This window comes from Lepisma saccharinum, chromosome 1, assembly GCF_977018435.1.
Source record: "Lepisma saccharinum chromosome 1, izLepSacc3.1, whole genome shotgun sequence".
NCBI classification, from domain to species: Eukaryota; Metazoa; Arthropoda; class Insecta; order Zygentoma; family Lepismatidae; genus Lepisma; species Lepisma saccharinum.
In genome coordinates this window covers 423485-444701 of record NC_139229.1, presented here as the reverse complement: position 1 = coordinate 444701, position 21217 = coordinate 423485, and the positions used below count along the sequence as shown (strand labels likewise).

Sequence of the window (21217 nt, the reverse complement as noted above, 5' to 3'; positions counted from 1 at the left end):
CATTTCACACTAACCAAGATAAATTCCCAGTGACATTTCTGTAACTATCTGCCTTGACTTCTGCGTAAATACAAGAAATTATATCCATTTATTGCGATGAAATTTGTTTCATGTACCTAAATTCATTCTTCTAAGAAATATTTCTTCCAGTATAAGCTGCAAGACACTTTCTTGTGTCAAAATATTTTTTAGTTATTAATTACTTTCTATTTCTCTTGTAGTCTACGGTTGTTACAAGATAAATAATTCTACAATGCAATCAATGCTTACATACAAGAAAAATTGTTCTCTGCCACAACAATGCACATTAATTAGCATGGAGGAGATGAATTTGGTTGCAATGCAATGGATCCGAAAAGATTTTGGATATGTTTTATTTCTCTCTACTGCATTTATAATACTGTCAACTATACTTACATCATATCTGTGTCCATCTTCTAGTTCATAAGCTACTTTCATTGCATCCTCTGGAGTTTCGCAGACTAAAGCATTGTTTGTAGCAAACAAAACAGCTCGCTTAATATCTGGAGGATCGTACTGGAGAACATCATACAGCAATTTCACATTCTTTGGATCTTTGATGTTCCTGTAAAGAAATGAAAAAGTTGGTTGAAAAATCAGAAAAATAAAAAACTTGAAGAATTTATTTTAAATAATAAATGCATTGTAACAGTATTCAAAAGTGAGAATTAACGCTAACGCCCACCTGCATCAACATCACACAAACTCGGGAGTTTGAATATCCACGGGTCAGGATCATTTCCCATTGCACCAACCTGAAAGACATAGCAGCTGTGCAAGTCACAAAACCATGGCTTTACTCTTCGATAGTGGCTAGCCTCAAAGCAAGTGAATACATGACATATGGATGGATGCACGTGATTGGTTACCTGGAGGGGGAGGGAGGGAGGGAGGGATGGAGGGAGGGATGGAGGGAGAGAGGGAGAGAGAGAGAGAGAGAGAGAGGGGGTGGGAGGGAGGAAGAGAGAAAGAGGAAGGGAGGGAGAGAGAATGAAGGTAACGGGACATTGCTATCTGTTGTAAATGGTGACCAGAGACTGCCCCGAGAAAATTTGAAGCACGTGATGAAGATAAATAAATTGCAGCTTGCAATATTAAGGGTAAGACTATCTCCAACATGATATTTACTCGCCTTTGAAGTAACAGGCCAATAACCATACTGAAAAAGGAATTTTCAGAATGTTTAAAAAAAGGTGCCACTGAACTGTTTTCTTCACACGGAGAACTTTTATGGTTTAAAAAATAAGAGAGAAAATACTTTTCTTTTACAAGCAAAACTCACCTCAGCCGCTCTTTAAGTGGTTTGGCTTGAATGTAGTCCAGTGGAAGGAATGTTTCTGGCTCCAACATCTGTTCCTTCAGATACTGGATGCACTGGCGAGCGGTTTTCTCAGCATCCACAACTATAGCCTCCATATATTTGCCCAAAACCTTCGTGATAGCCACATTGTAACGTTTATGAATAGGCTGGCACATGTTGATCATTCGGTCATACTGAAGAGTAAATAATCAGAAATAAACAATCAGGTAATAATACAAATCCAGACAATTTTCAATATCATTTTGATTAACTTGTTGGTGGTGTAGGACTAATGAAAACTTAACCTGTAATATCAGGTTTTCTTTGATAAAACACTAAAATAAAACACATACAGCATGATGAAAAACACTTAGGAGTTCTTCCAAGATTTCGACTCCTTCACGGTCATCTTCAGGGCAGTCTTCCCTCGAACAGCCCTGAAGATGACTCCGTGAAGGAGTCGAAAGCTTGGAAGAACTCCTAAGTGTTTTTCATTGTGCTGTTTGTGTGTTATTTTAGTGTTTTAACAAATATGTTGCCGGTACGTGACGTAAGAAGTTTTCTACTGTCATATCAGGTTTTCTTGTAGAAATTATTCAAATTGTGTTACCAAAAAATATCATGGCCCAATTATTCCTAGACAACTGCTCCCTCAAATAGTACAGAACCTTCAACTGATTACATGTATAAGGGCTGGGCAAATAAATATCTCTGTAAATATCTTATAATTTAGTACAACATTCTGCCATTTTGTTATAATTTTCTTTGGATATATAAACACGTAATCTCAATTTCATAGTTTTTAAAAAGAAAATGGTAAATATGCAGCTTGTTTTGCATTCCACAAACTTGGTTTATCTGGAAACATACAATTATTGGTCATTGGTCACCCATGCCCAGGTCATTGAACCATTTGGAATGTTATGTAGGGTCGGTAGAATATTGGTTATTGGTATTGGTAAATATTATATTGGTACCTAATCTGTATCAGCCAATATTTTGTATCGGTCCATCCGTACTAGTTTCTCTATAGGTTTTCCAAGATGTGAGAACTAGGTATAATTCATATTTGGCCAGCCCTCTTACATATACTGTATATAAACAGAAAAATGTTAACACCATCAGTACAGCACAATTCAATATTTGTAATCAGACACTTACTACACCAGGAAAGAGCCTCTTAAAGTTTTCCACAATCTCCTGCTTTTTCTTTCTTCTTGAATCCTCGTGCTTATCAACTCTGGCATCACCTAACTGCTCCACTACACTTTCCAGCTGTGTTTGAATTTCTTGGACACGGTCCTTGGATGACCCAACGTCTGACTCCAATTCCTGCCTCAAACGCTTCTGCTCCTCGAGTGCCTGCTCGCTTGTCCTGGATGAAGGAACAAATTCAAAATGAGTTTTAAGTCCACTTTATGCACAGATAGGCTAACCGGGACTAAATCTACAGTTTAATGTACGATCCGAACCATCATGTGCCTCCTCAACCAGGAAATGAACATGGGACCCCTCGACTACAAGGTGATAATGTTACCACCGTGCCGTCAGGAAGTCAAAATCCGAAACAAAATATTCCTCACTTATCAAGGAATGAAGTTCTTGTGACCCAATAAATATAGTGCAACCTTAACAAGGAGCAAAACATAAACTAATGGGGCATTCCAAAAGTAATTTACTCCATGTGAATAACAAAATTAATCAATGTGAAAATTATTATTGTTTTTAATTGCATAAGGTTTAAATCCTTGTGCATGGATATAATTTGCATATCTCACCAACAAAAATTACTAGCATTTGTACTCTATATACGAGGGCAATTTGGAAAAACCTCCGTTTGGTTATAAATGACAGACACTCGTAGATACATAACTTTTATTATACACATTAAAAAAGTATAACATTACATTACTTTTCCACATAATCACCATTCAAATTGAGGCACTTGTCATAACGTTTTACAAGATTTGATATTCCTTCTGCAAAAAAATCTCCCGCCTGGGAATGAAACCACCCTCTAACAGCATCGTGAAGCGCATTGTCAATGTCAAAGCGGTGCGAGCACAACGAGCACAGAACTTGTGGTATCCCAGCTTTTCTGTCACCACCTCGTACAAAACAGTCTGAGAAATTTGGGAAAAGTGAACAGAAAGTTCAGATATCGTGAACAGACGGACTTCACAGACCGTTCTGTCAATTTCCTGCACGAGTTCATTGCACAGATGGGCGCCCACTTCTTGCCGCATTGTGCATGTCAGTTTGTCCATCTTTAAACATGCGACACCATTCACGTACGACACCTTTACTCATCACGTTTTGTCCGTAAACATTACATTACACAGTTTGCGATGAATCGCAGCTGCCAAAAGTTTTTTTCGCACACAGAAATCGTATTACTGCACGAATTTCACATTTGGCGGGATTTTTCATTGTAGCGTTAATTTTCAATTGTTGTAGCGGACGAGTCAACTGCAACACAACCTTGTCCTTTCACTTCTCACTGCCTACTGCACTAATATCAACTAATGCACACAGCACCACAGGACTGACGTTGCTATCCCAGGCTATTTCTCGCACATGCGCAAACAGAGGTTTTATTTCCGAATTGCCCTCGTACTTTACAAATGAAGTGAAACTTTGTTACAGTTTTAAAGCCTCAACATTTTGTTAATGTTTTTTGTGCACTGAGGCTGTCATCATGCTCAACTTCTTTTCCATTTGTCAGCAGACACCATGGAGTATATGTAAAGGGTTCCCACGTAAAACTCTAACTGCATTTTCCCTAAGATTTTCAGAATCAGCACATTTAGTACATTACTATTCTAAATATACAGGGTGATTCAAAAATAACTTTACAACTTTGAAAGCAGATAGAAATTTATTCAGATAACTTACAGAGTCGGTTGGGGTGCCATTGCAAAGCAAAACACGTCAATTCATGGTGGTTGCGGTAAACGCGGTTTAAAATTACTTACGTGAAATTTAAAAGATTTCGTAATTCCGCGTTGCACAATTTAATGGTTCAATCCTATTAAACGCCGTACCCTTTTGTGAATGAAGACAGTGGATCTTCGAAATTAATAGGATTGAACCATTAAATTGTGCAACGCGGAATTACGAAATCTTTTAAATTTCACGTAAGTAAAACACGTCAAGTTTTGACTTACGTAGTCCATTAGTACCGAACTCACCTACCAGTAGAGCTGTCAGCATTGTTCTTGAAAATGGCTAATTTTACTGCAGAACGTGCTCACTGTATGTTTTGGTTTCACAAGATGCAATCAGCAACTGCATGCAACGTAAGTTTCGTACAGAGTATCATAAGGTGCCTCCTAGTAGGCCTACAATTTACTCTTGGCACCAAACCTTCGTTGAGACTGGTTGTTCTGTAAGACATGCAAAATCACCAGGATGTCCACAAGTTCGTGAAGCTGCTGTGGAACAACTCGGAGAACGCTTTGCCCAGAGTCCTAGGAAATCAACCCGACGTGCATCACGTGAGACTGGCATTCCACAACCGACTGTTTGGCGCGTATTACGTAAATGCTTGCACTTGAAGCCATACAGCATGTTCCGCACCAGTAAAAGTAACCATTTTCAAGAACAACGCTGACAGCACTACTGGTGGGTGAGTTTGGCACTAATGGACTACGTGAGTTAAAACTTGATGTCTCTTGCTATGCAATGGAACCTCAACAGACTATGTAAGTTATCTGAATACATTTCTATCTGCTTTCAAAGTTGTAAAGACGTTTTTGATGGCCTATGGTGCATCTGCTTTATCAGTAATATTACCAATCTGATACATTTATAAATAATCTGTAATTTAGTGCAATATTCTGCCATCTTATTTATTTTATAAACAAGGACATGTAATTAATGTTTTGGTTTTGCAAAGTAAATGTTTAAATAGGTAGTACCTTTTCAAAGGCAAAACCCACCACAATCACCTGGTTATATACATTAATTACGGTGAATGAATCATTCATCGAACATTTACGATGCACTTGCAATATTATATCCGATCAGTAGGTAGGTCTATTAGTAAATTTTGTGTAGTACTTTATCAGTATGAGCGAATAACAAAACAAATTAAAGAATAAAATGAAATCTCTATGCACTTAATTAAGGAGTAAGGTTTCTTTGCGAATTTTCATACTTTTTTATAGCACACAAAAAAACAAAATAAATTTCAAACACCATCACAAACTTTGGGAGGTGGCTCATCACGTGGTGTTCAAAGTCATTGCTAATTGACCTACAGAACCGATAGAACATTTTGTCTTTAGCTTTCATAATGGAATGTGACAGTTACAAAAACCATGTGGCTATTTAGCAGCCTGTAAAGTACGGAAGTCAGCTGAAATTTTCAAGATTCTCTAGAAGCTGCCAAGTGATTCATGTATCATGCTGTCCAGCATTTCAGTGACACTGGAAAGGGCAAGACGGGCCCAGACAGGGACAGCCACGTACTATAAGGACTGTGCAACTGGAAAAATCAGTGTATGGAAGCATCAGTGATGGTCTGTGAACTGACCAGTTTTAAAATGTCCACGTCTTGTATGTTGCAAAGTGACCTGGGACTGAAAGCTTACAAACAACATACAGATCACTTTCTAGCATCAGAAAGCAATAAAAGCAAAGTGCCTTCTGGATCATTAAGCACAAATTGGCAGAGAAGAATCATCATGGAGGCAGCTTGTATGCCACAGAAGTTAGTGGGGGCCACATTCTGCTTCAATAATGGTGTGGTGGGAAATGGGACATTGTGATAGCATCACTGAGCTCCTTTTCAGCAAGGAAGGGGTAAAAACATCAGCCCGAGTGTACCAGGAGACAATGGTCAAGGATCTAAGCAATATTATTCCATTGCCAGGAGTAGAGTTTTCAGCAGGATTGTGCACCAGCTCATACGGCTTAAACAACCCAGCAGCGGTTTGAGACACATGTGCTCAACTTTCTTCCCTTTCAGATGGATCATCTGGCAGCTCAGGCCTCCCTCTGGACTAGAAATTGTGGTCTGTACTTCAAGACATGATTTGCAAGAAGATATAATGCAGTGTCACTTTGAATCACTATCATGTGATGGCTTTTCCAGGTATGTGGGTACCCTGATTGTAATTCTATGACATCATTTATTATAAATACTTTAAAGGGGTTAAAACATATGAACAATACTTTCATTTTATTTGCTTATCAATTTCAATAAAGCCAAATGGTCAAGTCAGTATGGGATATTTTTCCCTGGATAGCACACCTCTGAGTGAGGATGGTATGTTTATTTTATGTACATCTTTCAAATTAGAAAAATTCTGAAAAAAATCTGGATTTTCCTATTTTTTACCTGATGTGTTCAGCCAGCTTCTCAATTCTTTTCTGGGCCTCCTCCAGCTCATGGCCTTTCTGGCGCAAGCGGTTATCCACCTCGGCCTTCTTCCGGGCTTCATTATCTAGTCGATCTTGGTCCGATTTCTGCTCCCGATTCACCGAATCCAGCTCCTGCAGGTACCGAGCAGACTGCTTCCCTGCTTCTTCCTTCAGGTTGTTATATTCAGTCACCTGGATTGAATCAAATAATGCAAATAATTAATTGATTTATTTTACTTTGTATTTCTGCCATTTTTGGCTAATTGTGAAGATGATAATGAGTGATGATACGATGAAACTGATGAAGGGACACTCACAAATACCCATGCCCTGGCCGGGATTCAGTCCTGGGACTGCTGACGTCATACCATGCTGTGCTAACCAAATAAGTCCACAAGATAATTCGTACCTAAGGCCCACAAAAAGATTTTTCTCTTGTTTAGAATTTATTACAATGTCATGTTTAACATGATTAAAGTTAAAACTAGTGCCGAGGGCTGAACCAATGTCATTTTGAACTAATACTCAGATGCATGTGTGTGATAAATAACATGGTATCATAATTTCACTACAAAAACAGAGAATTTTTTGATCAAATTTGATTTTGGTGTTAATATAGTGATAAATTTCTCAAATTTTATTTGGAAACTTTCTGCTTACTATCTATGTGAAATGTGTGAAATATTCTCACGTTTAGTCCTGTTTTAAAAAACTTTACATTTCTACCCCTCATTTTACCACAGAAATAATCAATGTTTCATCATTTTGTAAAACTCGCAGGATAATCAAAAAGTCTATTTTGTTCATTAAAATTAATATGAGTATGTCAACACCAGAGGCTACACCCATCTCGTCTCAGGAGAATGTTGTATAGGCAAACAAACTGCAAATTCCGTTTAAAATTTGATTTTGCATTATTTTGTGAGCAAATCTGGTAGTAAAATGCAGCTTCCATTTTTTGAAATCACCTAAAATGAACATTGGTTGCACTGTGTAATCTCTAGTGTCATGCATATTACATTTTTGACGAAAAACACAAAATGTGAAAAATTGTAATGTTAATTTGTGAATTATCCTGTCAGTTATGCAAATCAAGGAAAATTTGGCTCCTTTACACAGGAATAAACTTCATACTCTGACAAATACATAAATGTGCTATTAGAAGGGAAATGTTTATTTTGTGTAATAAGTGTAGTTTTTAGAATCAAATTTAGGGTTATATTCATTATTTTAACACCAGAATGCAATTTTATATACTGCTTTGGATCACGAAATGTACCCAATTCTTGCACTGAAATCTCGATATTTCATTCACCATGAATATGTGGCTCTACTTATATAAACCCTTCCAATTATACAACATAAAACATTATAATGATTAAACTGTGCCTATCTCTTAGAATAATTAAATCAAGAAGACTTAGGTGGACCGGCCATGTACCACAAAGAGAGGAAAGAAGAGTTTACAGGATTCTTGTTGGTAAGAGACCGTAGGAAGGCCAAGACGAAGATGGAGGGATAATGTTGAAATGGACCTAAAGGAAATCGGTAAGGATGGAAAAGATTGGATTGATCTTGCCCAGTATAGGGACAGCTGGAAGGCTTGTGTTGTTGCAGCCACAAAACTTTGGGTTTAAGAAGGCTACAGAGTGAGTTAGTTGAATTGTGCCTACCTGAGCATCTTCCAACTGCACATCTCTTCCTTGACTCTGAGATTCCCCAGCCACCAGGTCCTCGTATTCTGTCCTCTTCTTCTCCACCTCTTCCAGCTCCTTTTCCAGTTCATGGATGTCATCCATGTGAGCCGAGTGGGCCTTCTTTGCCTGCGTCAGCGACTTCTTTGCAGACTCCAGTTTCTTCTGCATGTGGGTGACTCTCTCCTTTGCCTTGATGAACGTCGGTCTCTTCTTATTTATTTCCACTTCCTATTTTAAATAAGGAATAGTATGCATCAACACGTGGCAAGACATACAAGTAATATCACAAGTTCATGAAGAATAAAAGTATTTTGCTTAATCAGGGTTTCTACCAAAATAACAAATCCAAAATTCTTGATTTTTCTTGACCTTTCTTCCCCTTTTCTTAACATTTATTTAATCACCCCTTACTTTGATACATTTGCAAAATTAAGATAATGTAAGAGGGAGAATCAAATGAAAACCGCAAAAGTGCATTAAAAATCTTTTTTTCTTTCTAGGTGTTTGGAAATTTGCAGCCACAGTCCTTGACGTCTTTCCGAGCTGGTAGTATGAAGCAGTGCCGGTAGGTGGGGTTGGATGTGAGTAACAGCTGATTCAAGATGGTGACACCACTACGCAGTTGCACCAAGCTGGAACAGCGTGGAGTTACTCGATTTTTATGGAGTGAAGGTGTGAAACCGGTTGATATTCATTGGAGAATGCAGACGAAGTATAGGGACGCCTGTCTGTCACAGCGGCAAGTCTACGATTGGTGCAAGAAATTGGCAGAAGGTACAACTTTATTGACTGATGCTTCCCGTCCGGGCCAGGCTCCACGAGTTGTGACAGATAAGTCCATAGCCACAGCAGATCGACTTATTTAGGAAAACCGGCGTGTCACCCTGGCTGAAATGGCTTCCTTGCTGAATATGAGCTTCGGTTCAGTACAACACATAGTGCATGACGAACTCTGCTACAGAAAAGTGTCCGCCAGGTGGATTCCTCGACAGCTGATGCAGCAACTGAAAGTCCGTCAGGTTGACGCATGTCAAGAGATGCTGAGGCATCATGAAGAGGAGGGTGAGGATTTTCTAGCTCACATTGTTACCGGGGATGAAAGTTGGGTGCACCATTTTCAACCGGAGACAAAACATGCAAGCAAAGAATGGGAACATTCGTCTTCGCCGAAACCAAAGAAGTTTCGCAGCCAGCCCTCTGCAGGGAAAGTCATTTTGACTTTATTCTCGGATAAGAAAGGTCCTATTCTGGAATGCTACATGCCCCCACGTACGACAGTGACTAGTGCCACCTACACCGATCTTCTCAAGAACCATTTGAGGCCAGCGATACGCACAAAGCGAAGGGGATTGCTGAGTGCAGGTGTTTTGCTTCAACATGATAACGCTCGTCCTCATTCTGCTCATGCAACCATGAAAACCATAGATGACCTATGCTTCAAGTGCCTACCACATCTGCCATACTTACCAGATTTGGCACCATCTGATTTCCACATCTTTGGTCAATAGAAGGAGCACCTTGGAGGGCAGAGGTTCAAGTCTGATGAAGACGTCCAATCGGCAGTGCACGAGTGGCTACACATTCAACCGAAAGACTTTTTCTCACGCGGTATCGAAGCACTACCTATCCGATGGCGTAAGTGCATTGAAATAGGACGGGACTACGTAGAAAAATAATGTACAATCAAACATTATCCCTGCATTAAAATAGTCGGGGAAAAATAATTGCGGTTTTCATTTGATTCTCCCATTACATATTTATTCAATGAAGGCCGGTTTACATGAAAACTGAAGCTGTACTTTAACAAGAGATTTAGACTTGCTTTAATTTATTAATGCATGTAAAAATTAATGCTTCAGACATCCTGGATGGGGAATGGCCACATTACGTACTTTTTTAATATTTTTACAAAACTTCATGCATACTAGAATCTAATTCTTAAGAAACAAAGTGAACAAATCTTAACCACAACTCAATACAATTATAGATTTCCAAATATTCAATTTTATCAAATCCTAGTAAAGGTATATAACAATGTTAGTTCACTATCCTATAAAGAAAACAGCAAAAATTTTTGACCAAAAGCATAATTTCTTGACTTTCTTGACTGGTAGACATTGCTCTTGTACCCTTTTATGTTAAATGCAATCAAGCGTCAATGCATTATCACCCAATGAAAGAGAGTTAGGCAAACATGACAGAGGTAATTTTAAATCCTTTTACTGTTGCTTACGTCACTCACCATTTCTCTTATTTCCTGCTCAATTTTTCCCAATTCTCTGCTATATTTCCCAAGTTCCTTTTTCTTCTCCTTGAGAGTTTCCTCCGACTTCTCTTTGCGTTTCTCCACCTTCTCCAGTTCATGCTGTTTCTTCTTCAGTTCATGTTCGTATCGCTCCGTGTCCTTTTCGTTGTGATATAGACGAAAGAGTTGCAATTCCACTTGCTTTTCGGCCTAGAATACAGAAGGGATACAGGATATTAGAGTGGATGTACTGTTACGTACCCAATAGGCCTAATACTTGTAAATAGTTGCTAAGTTGAAAAAGAGATGGCAGCAAAAGGGGTGTAATGAAGGAAGATCACCGTATTATAAATAAATGATAGTGTAAATAGACGTAAAAGTAAATTAGAAAAATAAACAATAATAAAAAAAGAGTGTAAGATAAAAAAAATGATATAAAGATGATAAATTAATAAAGATACTCGTAAAATTAACAATGTGCTCATATGCAAGTATATACGAAATGTAAAGAAGTGGAAAGACAGATATAAATTTGTGTCTGCGAACAGATTCCTAATCTGTGAGCTTATTACGAACCCCATTGTGGAAATTTTGGCACATTCCAGTCACGACTCACAGCACTTTTTTGGCTGTGCATCACATTCGCGGCACCGACCCGGCTGCACATTTCAATCGTTGCAGAGAGTCTACACTTTTGGTCGAATTAGTAGTTCCAGCGCGTGATATTGTCGATGCCCCAAGGTGGGTTAATGGACTTGTTGATTGGCAGTATAAAAGTCCAAACAAGATAATCTTTCTGGGACTTGGTAAAAAGTTGGCAATTATCTACGAGGACAGGACAATTAGTAAATCTTGGGAACTTCGATCAACGGACATATGAAGATAGATCCAGAAGGAAGCCCCACCCGTGTATAAAGTGAAGAAAATTGACGGATTGTGAATGTGGAAGTGACTACAAAGGAATCAGAACTAGAACTCAAATTAAGAATAAAGAAAAAATATATGAATATATGCTCACGTGCTCACAACTATAATGTTAATGTAAAAAGGAAGATATAATAGAATTTATTAACTGTCTCCATTGGAAGGCTCACTGTCTGGTTTACTTTCCAAAGAAGACCCAACACGGTAGATATTAGCCGTGGTATAGGGAATTAGCACCCTAAGGAGGTAGCAGTACTTTACACAGAAACACTCTCCATCTAATGGATCTTTCATAATAATAGCTTTACACAAGTCCATCAGGAAGTAAAAATGGTGAGCTCTCCAGAACCAAGACAAAATTTAAGTATAATTTGTGACTAGTGAATTACAGTGTTGAGATAAAAAATCATTCTTTCAACAGGAAAGGTTAATAGAAAAGAAAACATTACTCACAAGTTCATCTTTCAACCTCTGATATTTCTCAGCCTCTTCTTTCTCCAGTTTTGCCTCTTTTCTCTCTGCAGCTATTCCCTTCTTCTTCTGGTACGTAAACTGCGTGTCTTCTTCTGCCTTAAACATCTCAGTCTTCAATCTGTCATACTCGTCTCTCAATGCTCCAGACCTAATCATTTCAAAAATGGAAACTAATTACCAATGCTTCTTCTCTGTTGTGGTTTAACTACAAACAATAGCAAAATAATTGCTGGAAAACTGTTACAGAAATGCACAAGGTGGCAACACTGTAGAGTGGATGATGCAATTCCAGTGAAAGTAGCAGCATGGGTTGCAGGGAAAGACTTGAAGTAGCAGGAGGTATGTTTGTTATGCTACCGTATGTTGTTCTGAATTGATGGGTGTTAGACGTATCTGCAAGATCAAGGATCCATACAAAAACTCAAGAGAAATTCAGTGCTTTGCAGAAAAAAAGGTGTTGAATTATCGTAATCAACAAAATGTGGGTTCAACACATTAAACAGAGCTGAAACAGCAGTCCCTTTCCATGTGGAACAAGTGTGACAGGAGCATTTGCAAGTAAAAATTACACAAAAATCACCCTGATTTGCTCAGGGATCAGCCACTGATTTTGCAAGATAATGCAAGTCTGCACCTGGGGAGGGTTTCTGTTGGATTTCTTGAGTAAATATGAGCAGGAAATATTACCTCACATATACAGTCGTTCGATACCCGGTGGAGGCACATAGTGGTTCGGATTCCACTTTGAAACTGTAGGTCCGTTCCCGATTAGCCTTGTTGTGCATAAAGTGAACTTAAAACAACAATTGAATCAATCAATCAATCATGATGCACAGTCAAGACATGCATCACCCAGACTTAAAACTACTTCTCCAAGTTGAAAGAGCCTATCCGTGAGCACAATTTTTCCTCCATAGACCCAAGTCATCTGAGGCCTGAACAAAAGTGGTACCCTTGCCCTCAAAGGAGTAGAAAATCTTGTGAAACATTGGGAACTGTCACTGAGAAAGATGTAAAGTGGAAGAAAGTAAAGGGCTTCCCTGTACTTTGGATCATGCTATGAAGGTGTGTAGGGAGTGTGGAGTTTGGGCCCTTGATCATAGCCGAAGGTGAGGGTGATGTGATCAGTACCATGCTCCTGGCTGCCTTTAAATGCCAGAGTTCCCTCAAGGTACCCACTTTATACGATGCTGGGCGGGCACCCTACCCACTTCACCGCCGAGGATCAAATAAGGGACCTCTTGCATGGTAGTCAGATGCCCTAATGACATAGTTACCGCATGGAAAAAAAAACAAAAAACTGCTTATAATTTTTGAAATGATCCTCGTACCAAGTATTTTGGTAGTCTTTATCACACGTAATCTTCAAAAACAAGAGCACTAGAATGAAGCACTAATAAAAGGTTTGTAACATTTCAACAACTTTCCATCTGTATTTCTCAGCGACTTGAAGACTTCCATTCATTCCTCAGCCAGAACTGGCCATCTTAACATTTAGACGTTGAGGCTGTTTTCCATGGTATTAGCCTGACACCAGGAGTAAAATTTGAGATCTCTGAAGGAAGAATGGTAAAGTTATAATGGTGTGGTCACAAAGGATCCATGTTTCAATAATTAGACAAACGTACAAAAAAAACAAACTAATTTTTCATGGAAAAGGAGCCTTAGTAAAGTGTACAACAAGTTTATTAATGTCGGGCCAAATTTTAAAATATAAACATGAATGATATGATTTATTTATTTGCATTTCTGCCACTCTTGGCTAAGATAAGGATGAATGGTGAAAAGATGAAATGATGATCACAAACAAGCAAGGGCAGCACGTAACACAAGCCCCACGGAGGATTACACTGGCCATGGATCCACATGTCAGGGCCTCATTAATGCAAACCAGGGTATACTATATGGAAGGGAAATTGTCATTTGGGTATCTTCTGAAAGCATCAACCTCTACAACTCAAAATGTAAACAATTCTGACCAGGTCAGTTTCACACAGGCTTCTGAGCTTTAGAAAGCCAATGTGACACTAATCTTTAACCTTTACACCACTGAGTGAGTTTTCGAAAGTAACCTCTCTCTGGCTGCCTCCTTAGTGTGTGATTTTTGAATTTTACACTTATTTCAGAAAAACGTTATATCTCTGAGACTATCTAAGCAATCTACTTCGGGTAACTTTTGTTTTGCAGCTAGAACATCAGGGCATGCAACCGTGCAGGAATCAAAATGCCAAAGCCAATAAGAGGGGTTAAGTGGGCCGTGGCCCCCAACTTTCAATGAAAAAATCATAAAAATGGGGAGTTTTTTCACATATTCGATAATGTAATGCACCCAGGACCATTCTTTGAAAATAAGGCTAAAGTTTACCTCTCCTTCCCAAAATAGCAGGGAAAGAGGGGCAAACTCCCCATTTGTATGATTTTTTCATTGAAAGTTGGGGGCCACGGCCCACCCAACCCCTCTTATTGCCTTTGGCATTTTGATTCCTGCACGGTTGCATGCCCTCATGTTTTAGCTGAAACACAAAACTTACCCAAAGTAGATTGGTCAAATAGTCTACGAACTATAACATTTTTTGTCAAATAAGTGTAGAAATTTAAAATTCACGCCAGCTTCAATACGTAACTTTGGAGTCCTGGGTGGGTGGGTTTCCATCCTCATAACATTTCAAAGTTTTATCTGAACATCTGTCAGCGTTTACAACCTCACATACAAGTATGAAGGTCCTAAAAGCACGTGAATGTTGTAATTGGCACCATGGGTCATATATGACCCATTGGCTGTTCTCGCCTATACTTTCTATGGGTCATATATGACCCATTGGCTGTTTTCGCCTATACTTTCTATGGGTCATATATGACCCATTGGCTGTTTAAAGGTTAAGGATTCAAGTGAATCCAAAAATGTTAACAAAGTGTAAAAAGTTTAAATGAAACAACAGCCAACAAATCAAGAATTCAAGAACTTACTTAATACTTGTAACCAAGAAACAGTAATTGTGTATGCTACTCACCCACTTATTTCCTCAAACAATGCTGTTCTCTCCTTCGGGTTCTTCATTGCAATGGACTCCACGGCACCTTGGAACACGAGGAAGTTCTTTGCCTTGACGTTAATTCCAAGCTTCTCCAGTTCCGATAGATACAACTGACTAGCAACAGACTGTGATTTGGAAAAGAAAAAAATATTCTTGTAGTAATAGTAAAAAAAAAAAAAAAGAAATTACATACTGTAATGTAGACTGAGCTGATAGCAATATTTATATTGCCTATATTAGTATAGAAATGGATTCATATGAATTCTTTGCTGACAATAATAATGTACCCGGTACTGTACAAAATATACCAATATCAATAACTGATTTTCTACTAATCCAATATAATATTACAAATGTCCATTGAGAAGATGAATTTTTTGCTTAAAAAAGGAATCATTTACTTTCCAAAACTACAATATAAAGTTTATAATAAAATGATAAATTTCCTCTAAACCATCTATTTTTAGATATATAGGATTGGTAATTTATTGGTAATAAATAGTATTTCATAATTTTGTATTTCTTTCATACAATACTAAGTATATTACAAACTAATATTTTTTATATAAAGACATCAAGAAAACAACTTGTTGCAAGCAGCTGTGAATGAAGGACTTGATTGTTCTTCCTTAATTTCAGTAGTTTGAACCACCTAACAACCAGCTGTGTATGTAGTTCTTTAGCTTTGTATCAGCTTATATAGACATTGGCATATTGAGAAAATTACCAACAATTTTACCACACCTATAATTTAGGATATAATTCAATTTACTCCTTGACAGTATTTAACACATTGTTCCCTCTGCCTTCTTGGAAAATCTGCACATAAAAACTCTGGCATACAATTTAATGTTCTTTTTAGAAAATGCAAGTATGTATGCTCTACTAGGGAAATGACAAACTCCAGGAAGAGGCTAATGAATACACATACCTCTCCATTGATCCTATGATCTGACGAGGATCCTTGAACGGACCGTGTGAATTTCTTTTCCCGCCCATCCTCCAATTCAAACACTGCTGTAACAGACGCACTGTAAAAAAACAATCAATCACATCACACCTCGCGCAAATGAAGTTTTCTTACTTTCTTTTACTTTCAAAGAGAACAACATAAAAAATTAATTTGGGGGAAAGATTTGCAAAGAATAGTTTGTTGTAGGCCCTCCATCATAACATAAAATTCAAAAGTGGTGTTTCATTAGGATTTAGTTGCTATTAATGCACTAATGCATAACATTTATGTACAGATTGTGAAAACTTCGTTCCCAAAATTTGATTCAATAATAAGAAAACATCAAATCTTGTGTTTACAAGAAAAAAAAGTATATAAATAAAAAATAAATTCTGGACTGTACATCACAAAGGAAAATAAACCACATGCAATCTGAATTTATGAAAAATATTCCTTCACATTTGCACTTGTGAAGTGTTTTAATGATAAACTTCCTGATGGATTGAATTGATTTATTTTACTTTGCTTCTTTTGCCACTTTTGGATAATTTGCAAAGATGAGGATGAGTGATGATATGATGAAATTGATGAATGGACACTCACAAACATCCATGCCCAGGCCAGGATTCGAACCTGGGACCCCTGGCGTCATAGCTCAATGTGCTAACCACTCTGCCACGGGCGCCGGCAAACTTCCTGATCAATGCTTCAAAACAAGAATCCAAGGTGCTGGTGTTCTTACGTTAGAAGTTAAATTTTTAATGCTGTTGGAATATTTCACACATGATATTTTGTCAAAAACAACAGCAAATGTGTTCTAGCATATGACTCTGGCTCTGTTTCAACTACACCATTCGCGTGCCACCTGACACATTTGAGCCTGCAAACCACAAATGCATATTTCCAAGGCATGTAAGTATATTTCTTGGTGATGATTTTCTTTTAGATGTGATGGTTTTATTTGTTAATACTGTTAGTTTTACTTGCTTGAGCAAGTGTTCATTAGGAGATGCTAACACTCATTTAACCCGGCTGGTAACCTGAGGTTAGTTGTTCGAATATTTTGTCAAGAAAGCCATGATTTCTACATTTAATTTTGTTAATAATTCTATGTTGTTAGGTTAGTTGTTTTAGATCTGGTGCCCCTTGCATTTGCAAATGTTTTTTTGCTTGTTGAGGGCATAAAACCGGTTTTTACAAATAAGAAACAGTGACAGTATTCTGGGATATGATAGATTTTACACAGGCCACATTTTGGGACCAAATATCTCAGTTATCTGTGGTTCCCAGGCCTTGAAACACATTTTAGGTTAACATACAACAAAAAAATTATGAATTAAAAAAAATCTATGTAATTTTTAAGGTGTCAGTGGCCCACAATCCAAGAAACACAGAGATTGGTGCTGTGAAGCAATGGCCCTAGCTTGGAGTCCAAATTTTAAGTTGTCTTTGTTTTTCATTTTGCTTTACATCAAATCTGTCGTTGATTAAGCAATGTACAAATAGAATAAATAACTGAAACACAAATGGACTTCATAGTGGATTCAAATGGACTTGTTCAAAGAAATGCAATTATCTGGAAAAATGAAATATGGCATTTTCGAACATTCATACATTAAAAAAAATGAATACTCCATCCATGTTTGCATGCATAATTTGAGATAAGCACCAAACCAAAAATTTTGTTACACTTTGCAAGTACTAATTTCAAATACTAGCAATTATAGCATGAGAACCTACAAGTTTCATTTGCTTTTTACCGAGCAAATCAATTTCTATGTTATTTTTGGGCTTAGTGGCCACACTGGAAGCATAAGAACACAGCTTACTTGAACCACTTGATTTAAAATAAGTTAAAAGTACAACTTCATCAATTATACCATTATTTTCCGTTGCTATATATAAAAAAGAACTTACCTTCTAGAGACTGGCTGGCCTATGGAGGCTCCATGAATAAGATCGCTCAGCCTCTTCACTCGGAGGCTGGAAGTTCTCTCTCCCATCACAAAACTGATGGCATCCATAAAATTTGACTTTCCTGCAGATCAAGAAAAAGGAGAAAACACTGTAGTTACACAGGAAAGTACAAAACAATCATTAGCAAGGTTCTTTGAATAACACCAGGGTTACACTTCCAAGTGCTGTATGACTTTTGCAAGGTTTCCACAAGGATAAGAAATGTATTTGCAACTTTTGGAATGAGTGTGAAATAATGTTTGAAGTTTGTAGAATCTAAATAAGTTGTTTCAAGTCATGGGAAGCAGTAATTGTGCAGACACTTTGTTTCACAAAGTAGGCTTCTGGAATTGGGTTTACATGTTTGAAATCTGCTAAATGCAAGAATATTTGAGCCATCAAACTGAACCTGCCCAACCTACTCATGCAAATTTATCTTTGGACTGAAAAATGCTATGTACACAAAGCAGAAGAAAGCAAAAAAATACCACGGCAGCATAACCAAACCTGTTATTTCATGAGAGGGTAAACTGATTCTAATTGCATAAAGAAATTTCTTCTACTCTGAGAGAAACAGAAAATGCAGAATTGAGCATGTTTTCAAGATGGAAGCAGTAGTCTGCTCCATAGACAAGTCAGTGGATGGTTATTCCATGTAAGATACATGTATGGAAGTATATTGGGTAGAAAAATCATTCTGCCAGAAAGATGAACAAATATTCATTATACCTCTATAGAATGTACATGTAGCAAATTATACGATGCAGAACATGTGCACGCACAATGTAGCATCCAGCCAATCGTAAGTTACTCTCATGCAACATATGCTAAAAGTACAAACTCGAAAAAAGATATGTCAGTACTGTAATGCAGTGTTTTAATAAGTTCTGAACCAAGGAATGGTCAGTGCAGCTTCTGGTCACAGACCAAGTACCATGTATGGCATGTTGTGTCTAGCTCTTGCCTCGCATAGTGTATCGAAAGCAGTATGTGCAGAGTACAACACTGCAAACAATTTATCATTGATGAAAAAAGCTAACAGAATACCCAACTAACATTCTTTCACTACCACGTTATCCTGCTATCACCTGTTGGGGAGCATGGATTAGAATGCAGTGTTGTTTATGCCGAGAATTTTAAGCCAGTCCCAAATTTTGTCGATAATCTTAACAACCGTAATTCAGTAGCAGCAGCACAAACAGCAAAAGTAACCTGTGTATTGATAAAGCAACTGGCAGAAGGAGAACTATCTGCCACTGCACAGTACCAGATATTAACAGGAAGCCAAGAGCAGTCTTCATGGATTTGCTCTTCAAAATGGAATGAAGTTCAGCCAAAAATCCTGACATATTACGAGTTGCAAGTGGAGACAGATTGTCACTAGATACAGGATTTCTCTAAACTTTGTCTCCTGTCTGTGAACTTACAGAGTTCATTCTGCGATTACAAACATTGTTAAATGGTATAAAGTTCTTTGTGTATATAACACATTTAAGGGATGTGGGGGTAGGGCACCACACAATGTCGATCTCTGCCATTTTGCAGCTAATGTGATCAGCACCATGCTCTGGCAACCTACACCCCCCAGGGACCCATTCATTTGAGGCTGGTGAGCCCCAGCCCCGGAGCCACTTTATGTAGCGACAAGGCTGGAAAAATTCCACCCTGGAAATCGAACCCAGGTCTCCTGCATGGTAGTCAGACACCCTACCGACTAAACCACCCCAGATCTTTTTTACAACATCTACTAACTGATAAATAGTAAAGTCTTAAATTCACCAACATTGAAAGGTGTAACGTAATTCAGTTAAACCTTCTTCATATCATTGAGAAAACCAATGCTAGGGATGAAGAAGGCAAGTACCTACTCTAGGTTTGTCTATTACTGACTGTATATGTCAACAAAGTATGCCTTCAATTCTGATATTTCTTTCTAGCTATTTTTTTGTTTTCGTGCACCTAAATGGTGAATTTCTTTTTTGGCTGCGACTATTTTCACCAGGTGGTCAGAATAGATGGGCTATTTTCACCAGGTATTGAGAACAGCATATGTGGCTACATTCACTAGCAAAAGTAATTACCTGAATCATAATACAACGTTGTCACCATAAGTTACATGACCAGGTGTTGGGATGTACTTACAGAAGCAATTTTAATGCTAATAGCCCTAAATCTGATCTGCCTAAAATAACAATGAAAGCATTTAGAAACTTAATACCCCTTCATACTTGCATCATGTGACATATTAGAGTACCAGCACCTTGTGGCATTTTTTAAATTCCACGGTCTGCAGAAAAAAAATGTGCTTGTCGCAAAAACAAAAATAAGTGCACACTATCATAAACTTGATACACATCAAAAAATAAAGAATGCACACATCCCTGCAGCAGGCCAGGTCAGGTTGTCGAGAGGCCATTGACCCACTCTACCCACTTGAGAATCATGTTTTTTTTCTAATCGACAGATTTCGGTATTTTACATAATATAAAATTGGTTCTAGTATGCAGTAGCGGCTTCTGCCTATTCACACGTGCACACCTAAATAAATCTGTAACGCAAATCATTATTATTATACTTATTTATTGAACTCAATCTCTAGGGACATTGAATTTTCGCGATACGCGAAATGTGAAAAAAAGATGCAATTTTGAACATTCTGCACGTAACTACACCCCCAATGATGAAATATGCACGAGTTTTATTCGCGAAGTAATGCGAAATGTGTGCTTTTCCACGAAATGAACGCTTTTTCGCGAAATAACCGTGAAATATCATCAAATTAAGTAGAAAACATGCACAAACCGGCAATCGAGGTTGTGCACGCAAACTGTCGATTTGTAACAAAACGTTTGCCTAAAGTTTCCTACCACTTGCAGCTGAAGAACGTTTTATCTTCCATCACATCAAGAAAACACTGCAAATTGGGATTTCCCATGCACATAATCTCAGTTCAAAAATTTTGCTCCTTTTCAAGCTGCATTCCTTTCTTCCCCCGAATGTCTACTCAACTTCCAGTTTCATTGAACTTGCTAGCTGTAGCAGCGATAAGATTAGTCTGTTCCCCCACATCAAGGGAAACAATGGTGTCATTTGTGTTCAGTCATGAATGAATTTTGTTTATCATCATTTGATTTTCAACATGTGTTTGTGTATGTGCAGTAGTGATTATTTTATTTGTTGGATAGTAAGGATATCCTTTAAATAGTACATACAATGAATAAATCACTTGAGATATGCAATTAAGAA

General features: G+C 37.9%; 1 protein-coding gene across 1 annotated transcript in view; it reads right to left on the bottom strand.

The window, feature by feature from the left end:
- SMC1 (structural maintenance of chromosomes 1) overlaps positions 1-21217 on the bottom strand; it is a 67948-nt gene that overhangs the window by 36659 nt on the left and 10072 nt on the right. Inside the window, exons 2-11 of the mRNA XM_083128119.1 lie at positions 17933-18053; positions 15995-16094; positions 15040-15188; positions 12008-12176; positions 10628-10840; positions 8362-8613; positions 6666-6880; positions 2483-2696; positions 1304-1515; positions 418-586 (exon numbers count right to left, since the gene is read on the bottom strand). Coding sequence (XP_082984245.1) covers positions 418-586; positions 1304-1515; positions 2483-2696; positions 6666-6880; positions 8362-8613; positions 10628-10840; positions 12008-12176; positions 15040-15188; positions 15995-16094; positions 17933-18053 — 1814 coding nt within the window. The remainder of the gene's footprint in view (positions 1-417; positions 587-1303; positions 1516-2482; positions 2697-6665; positions 6881-8361; positions 8614-10627; positions 10841-12007; positions 12177-15039; positions 15189-15994; positions 16095-17932; positions 18054-21217) is intronic.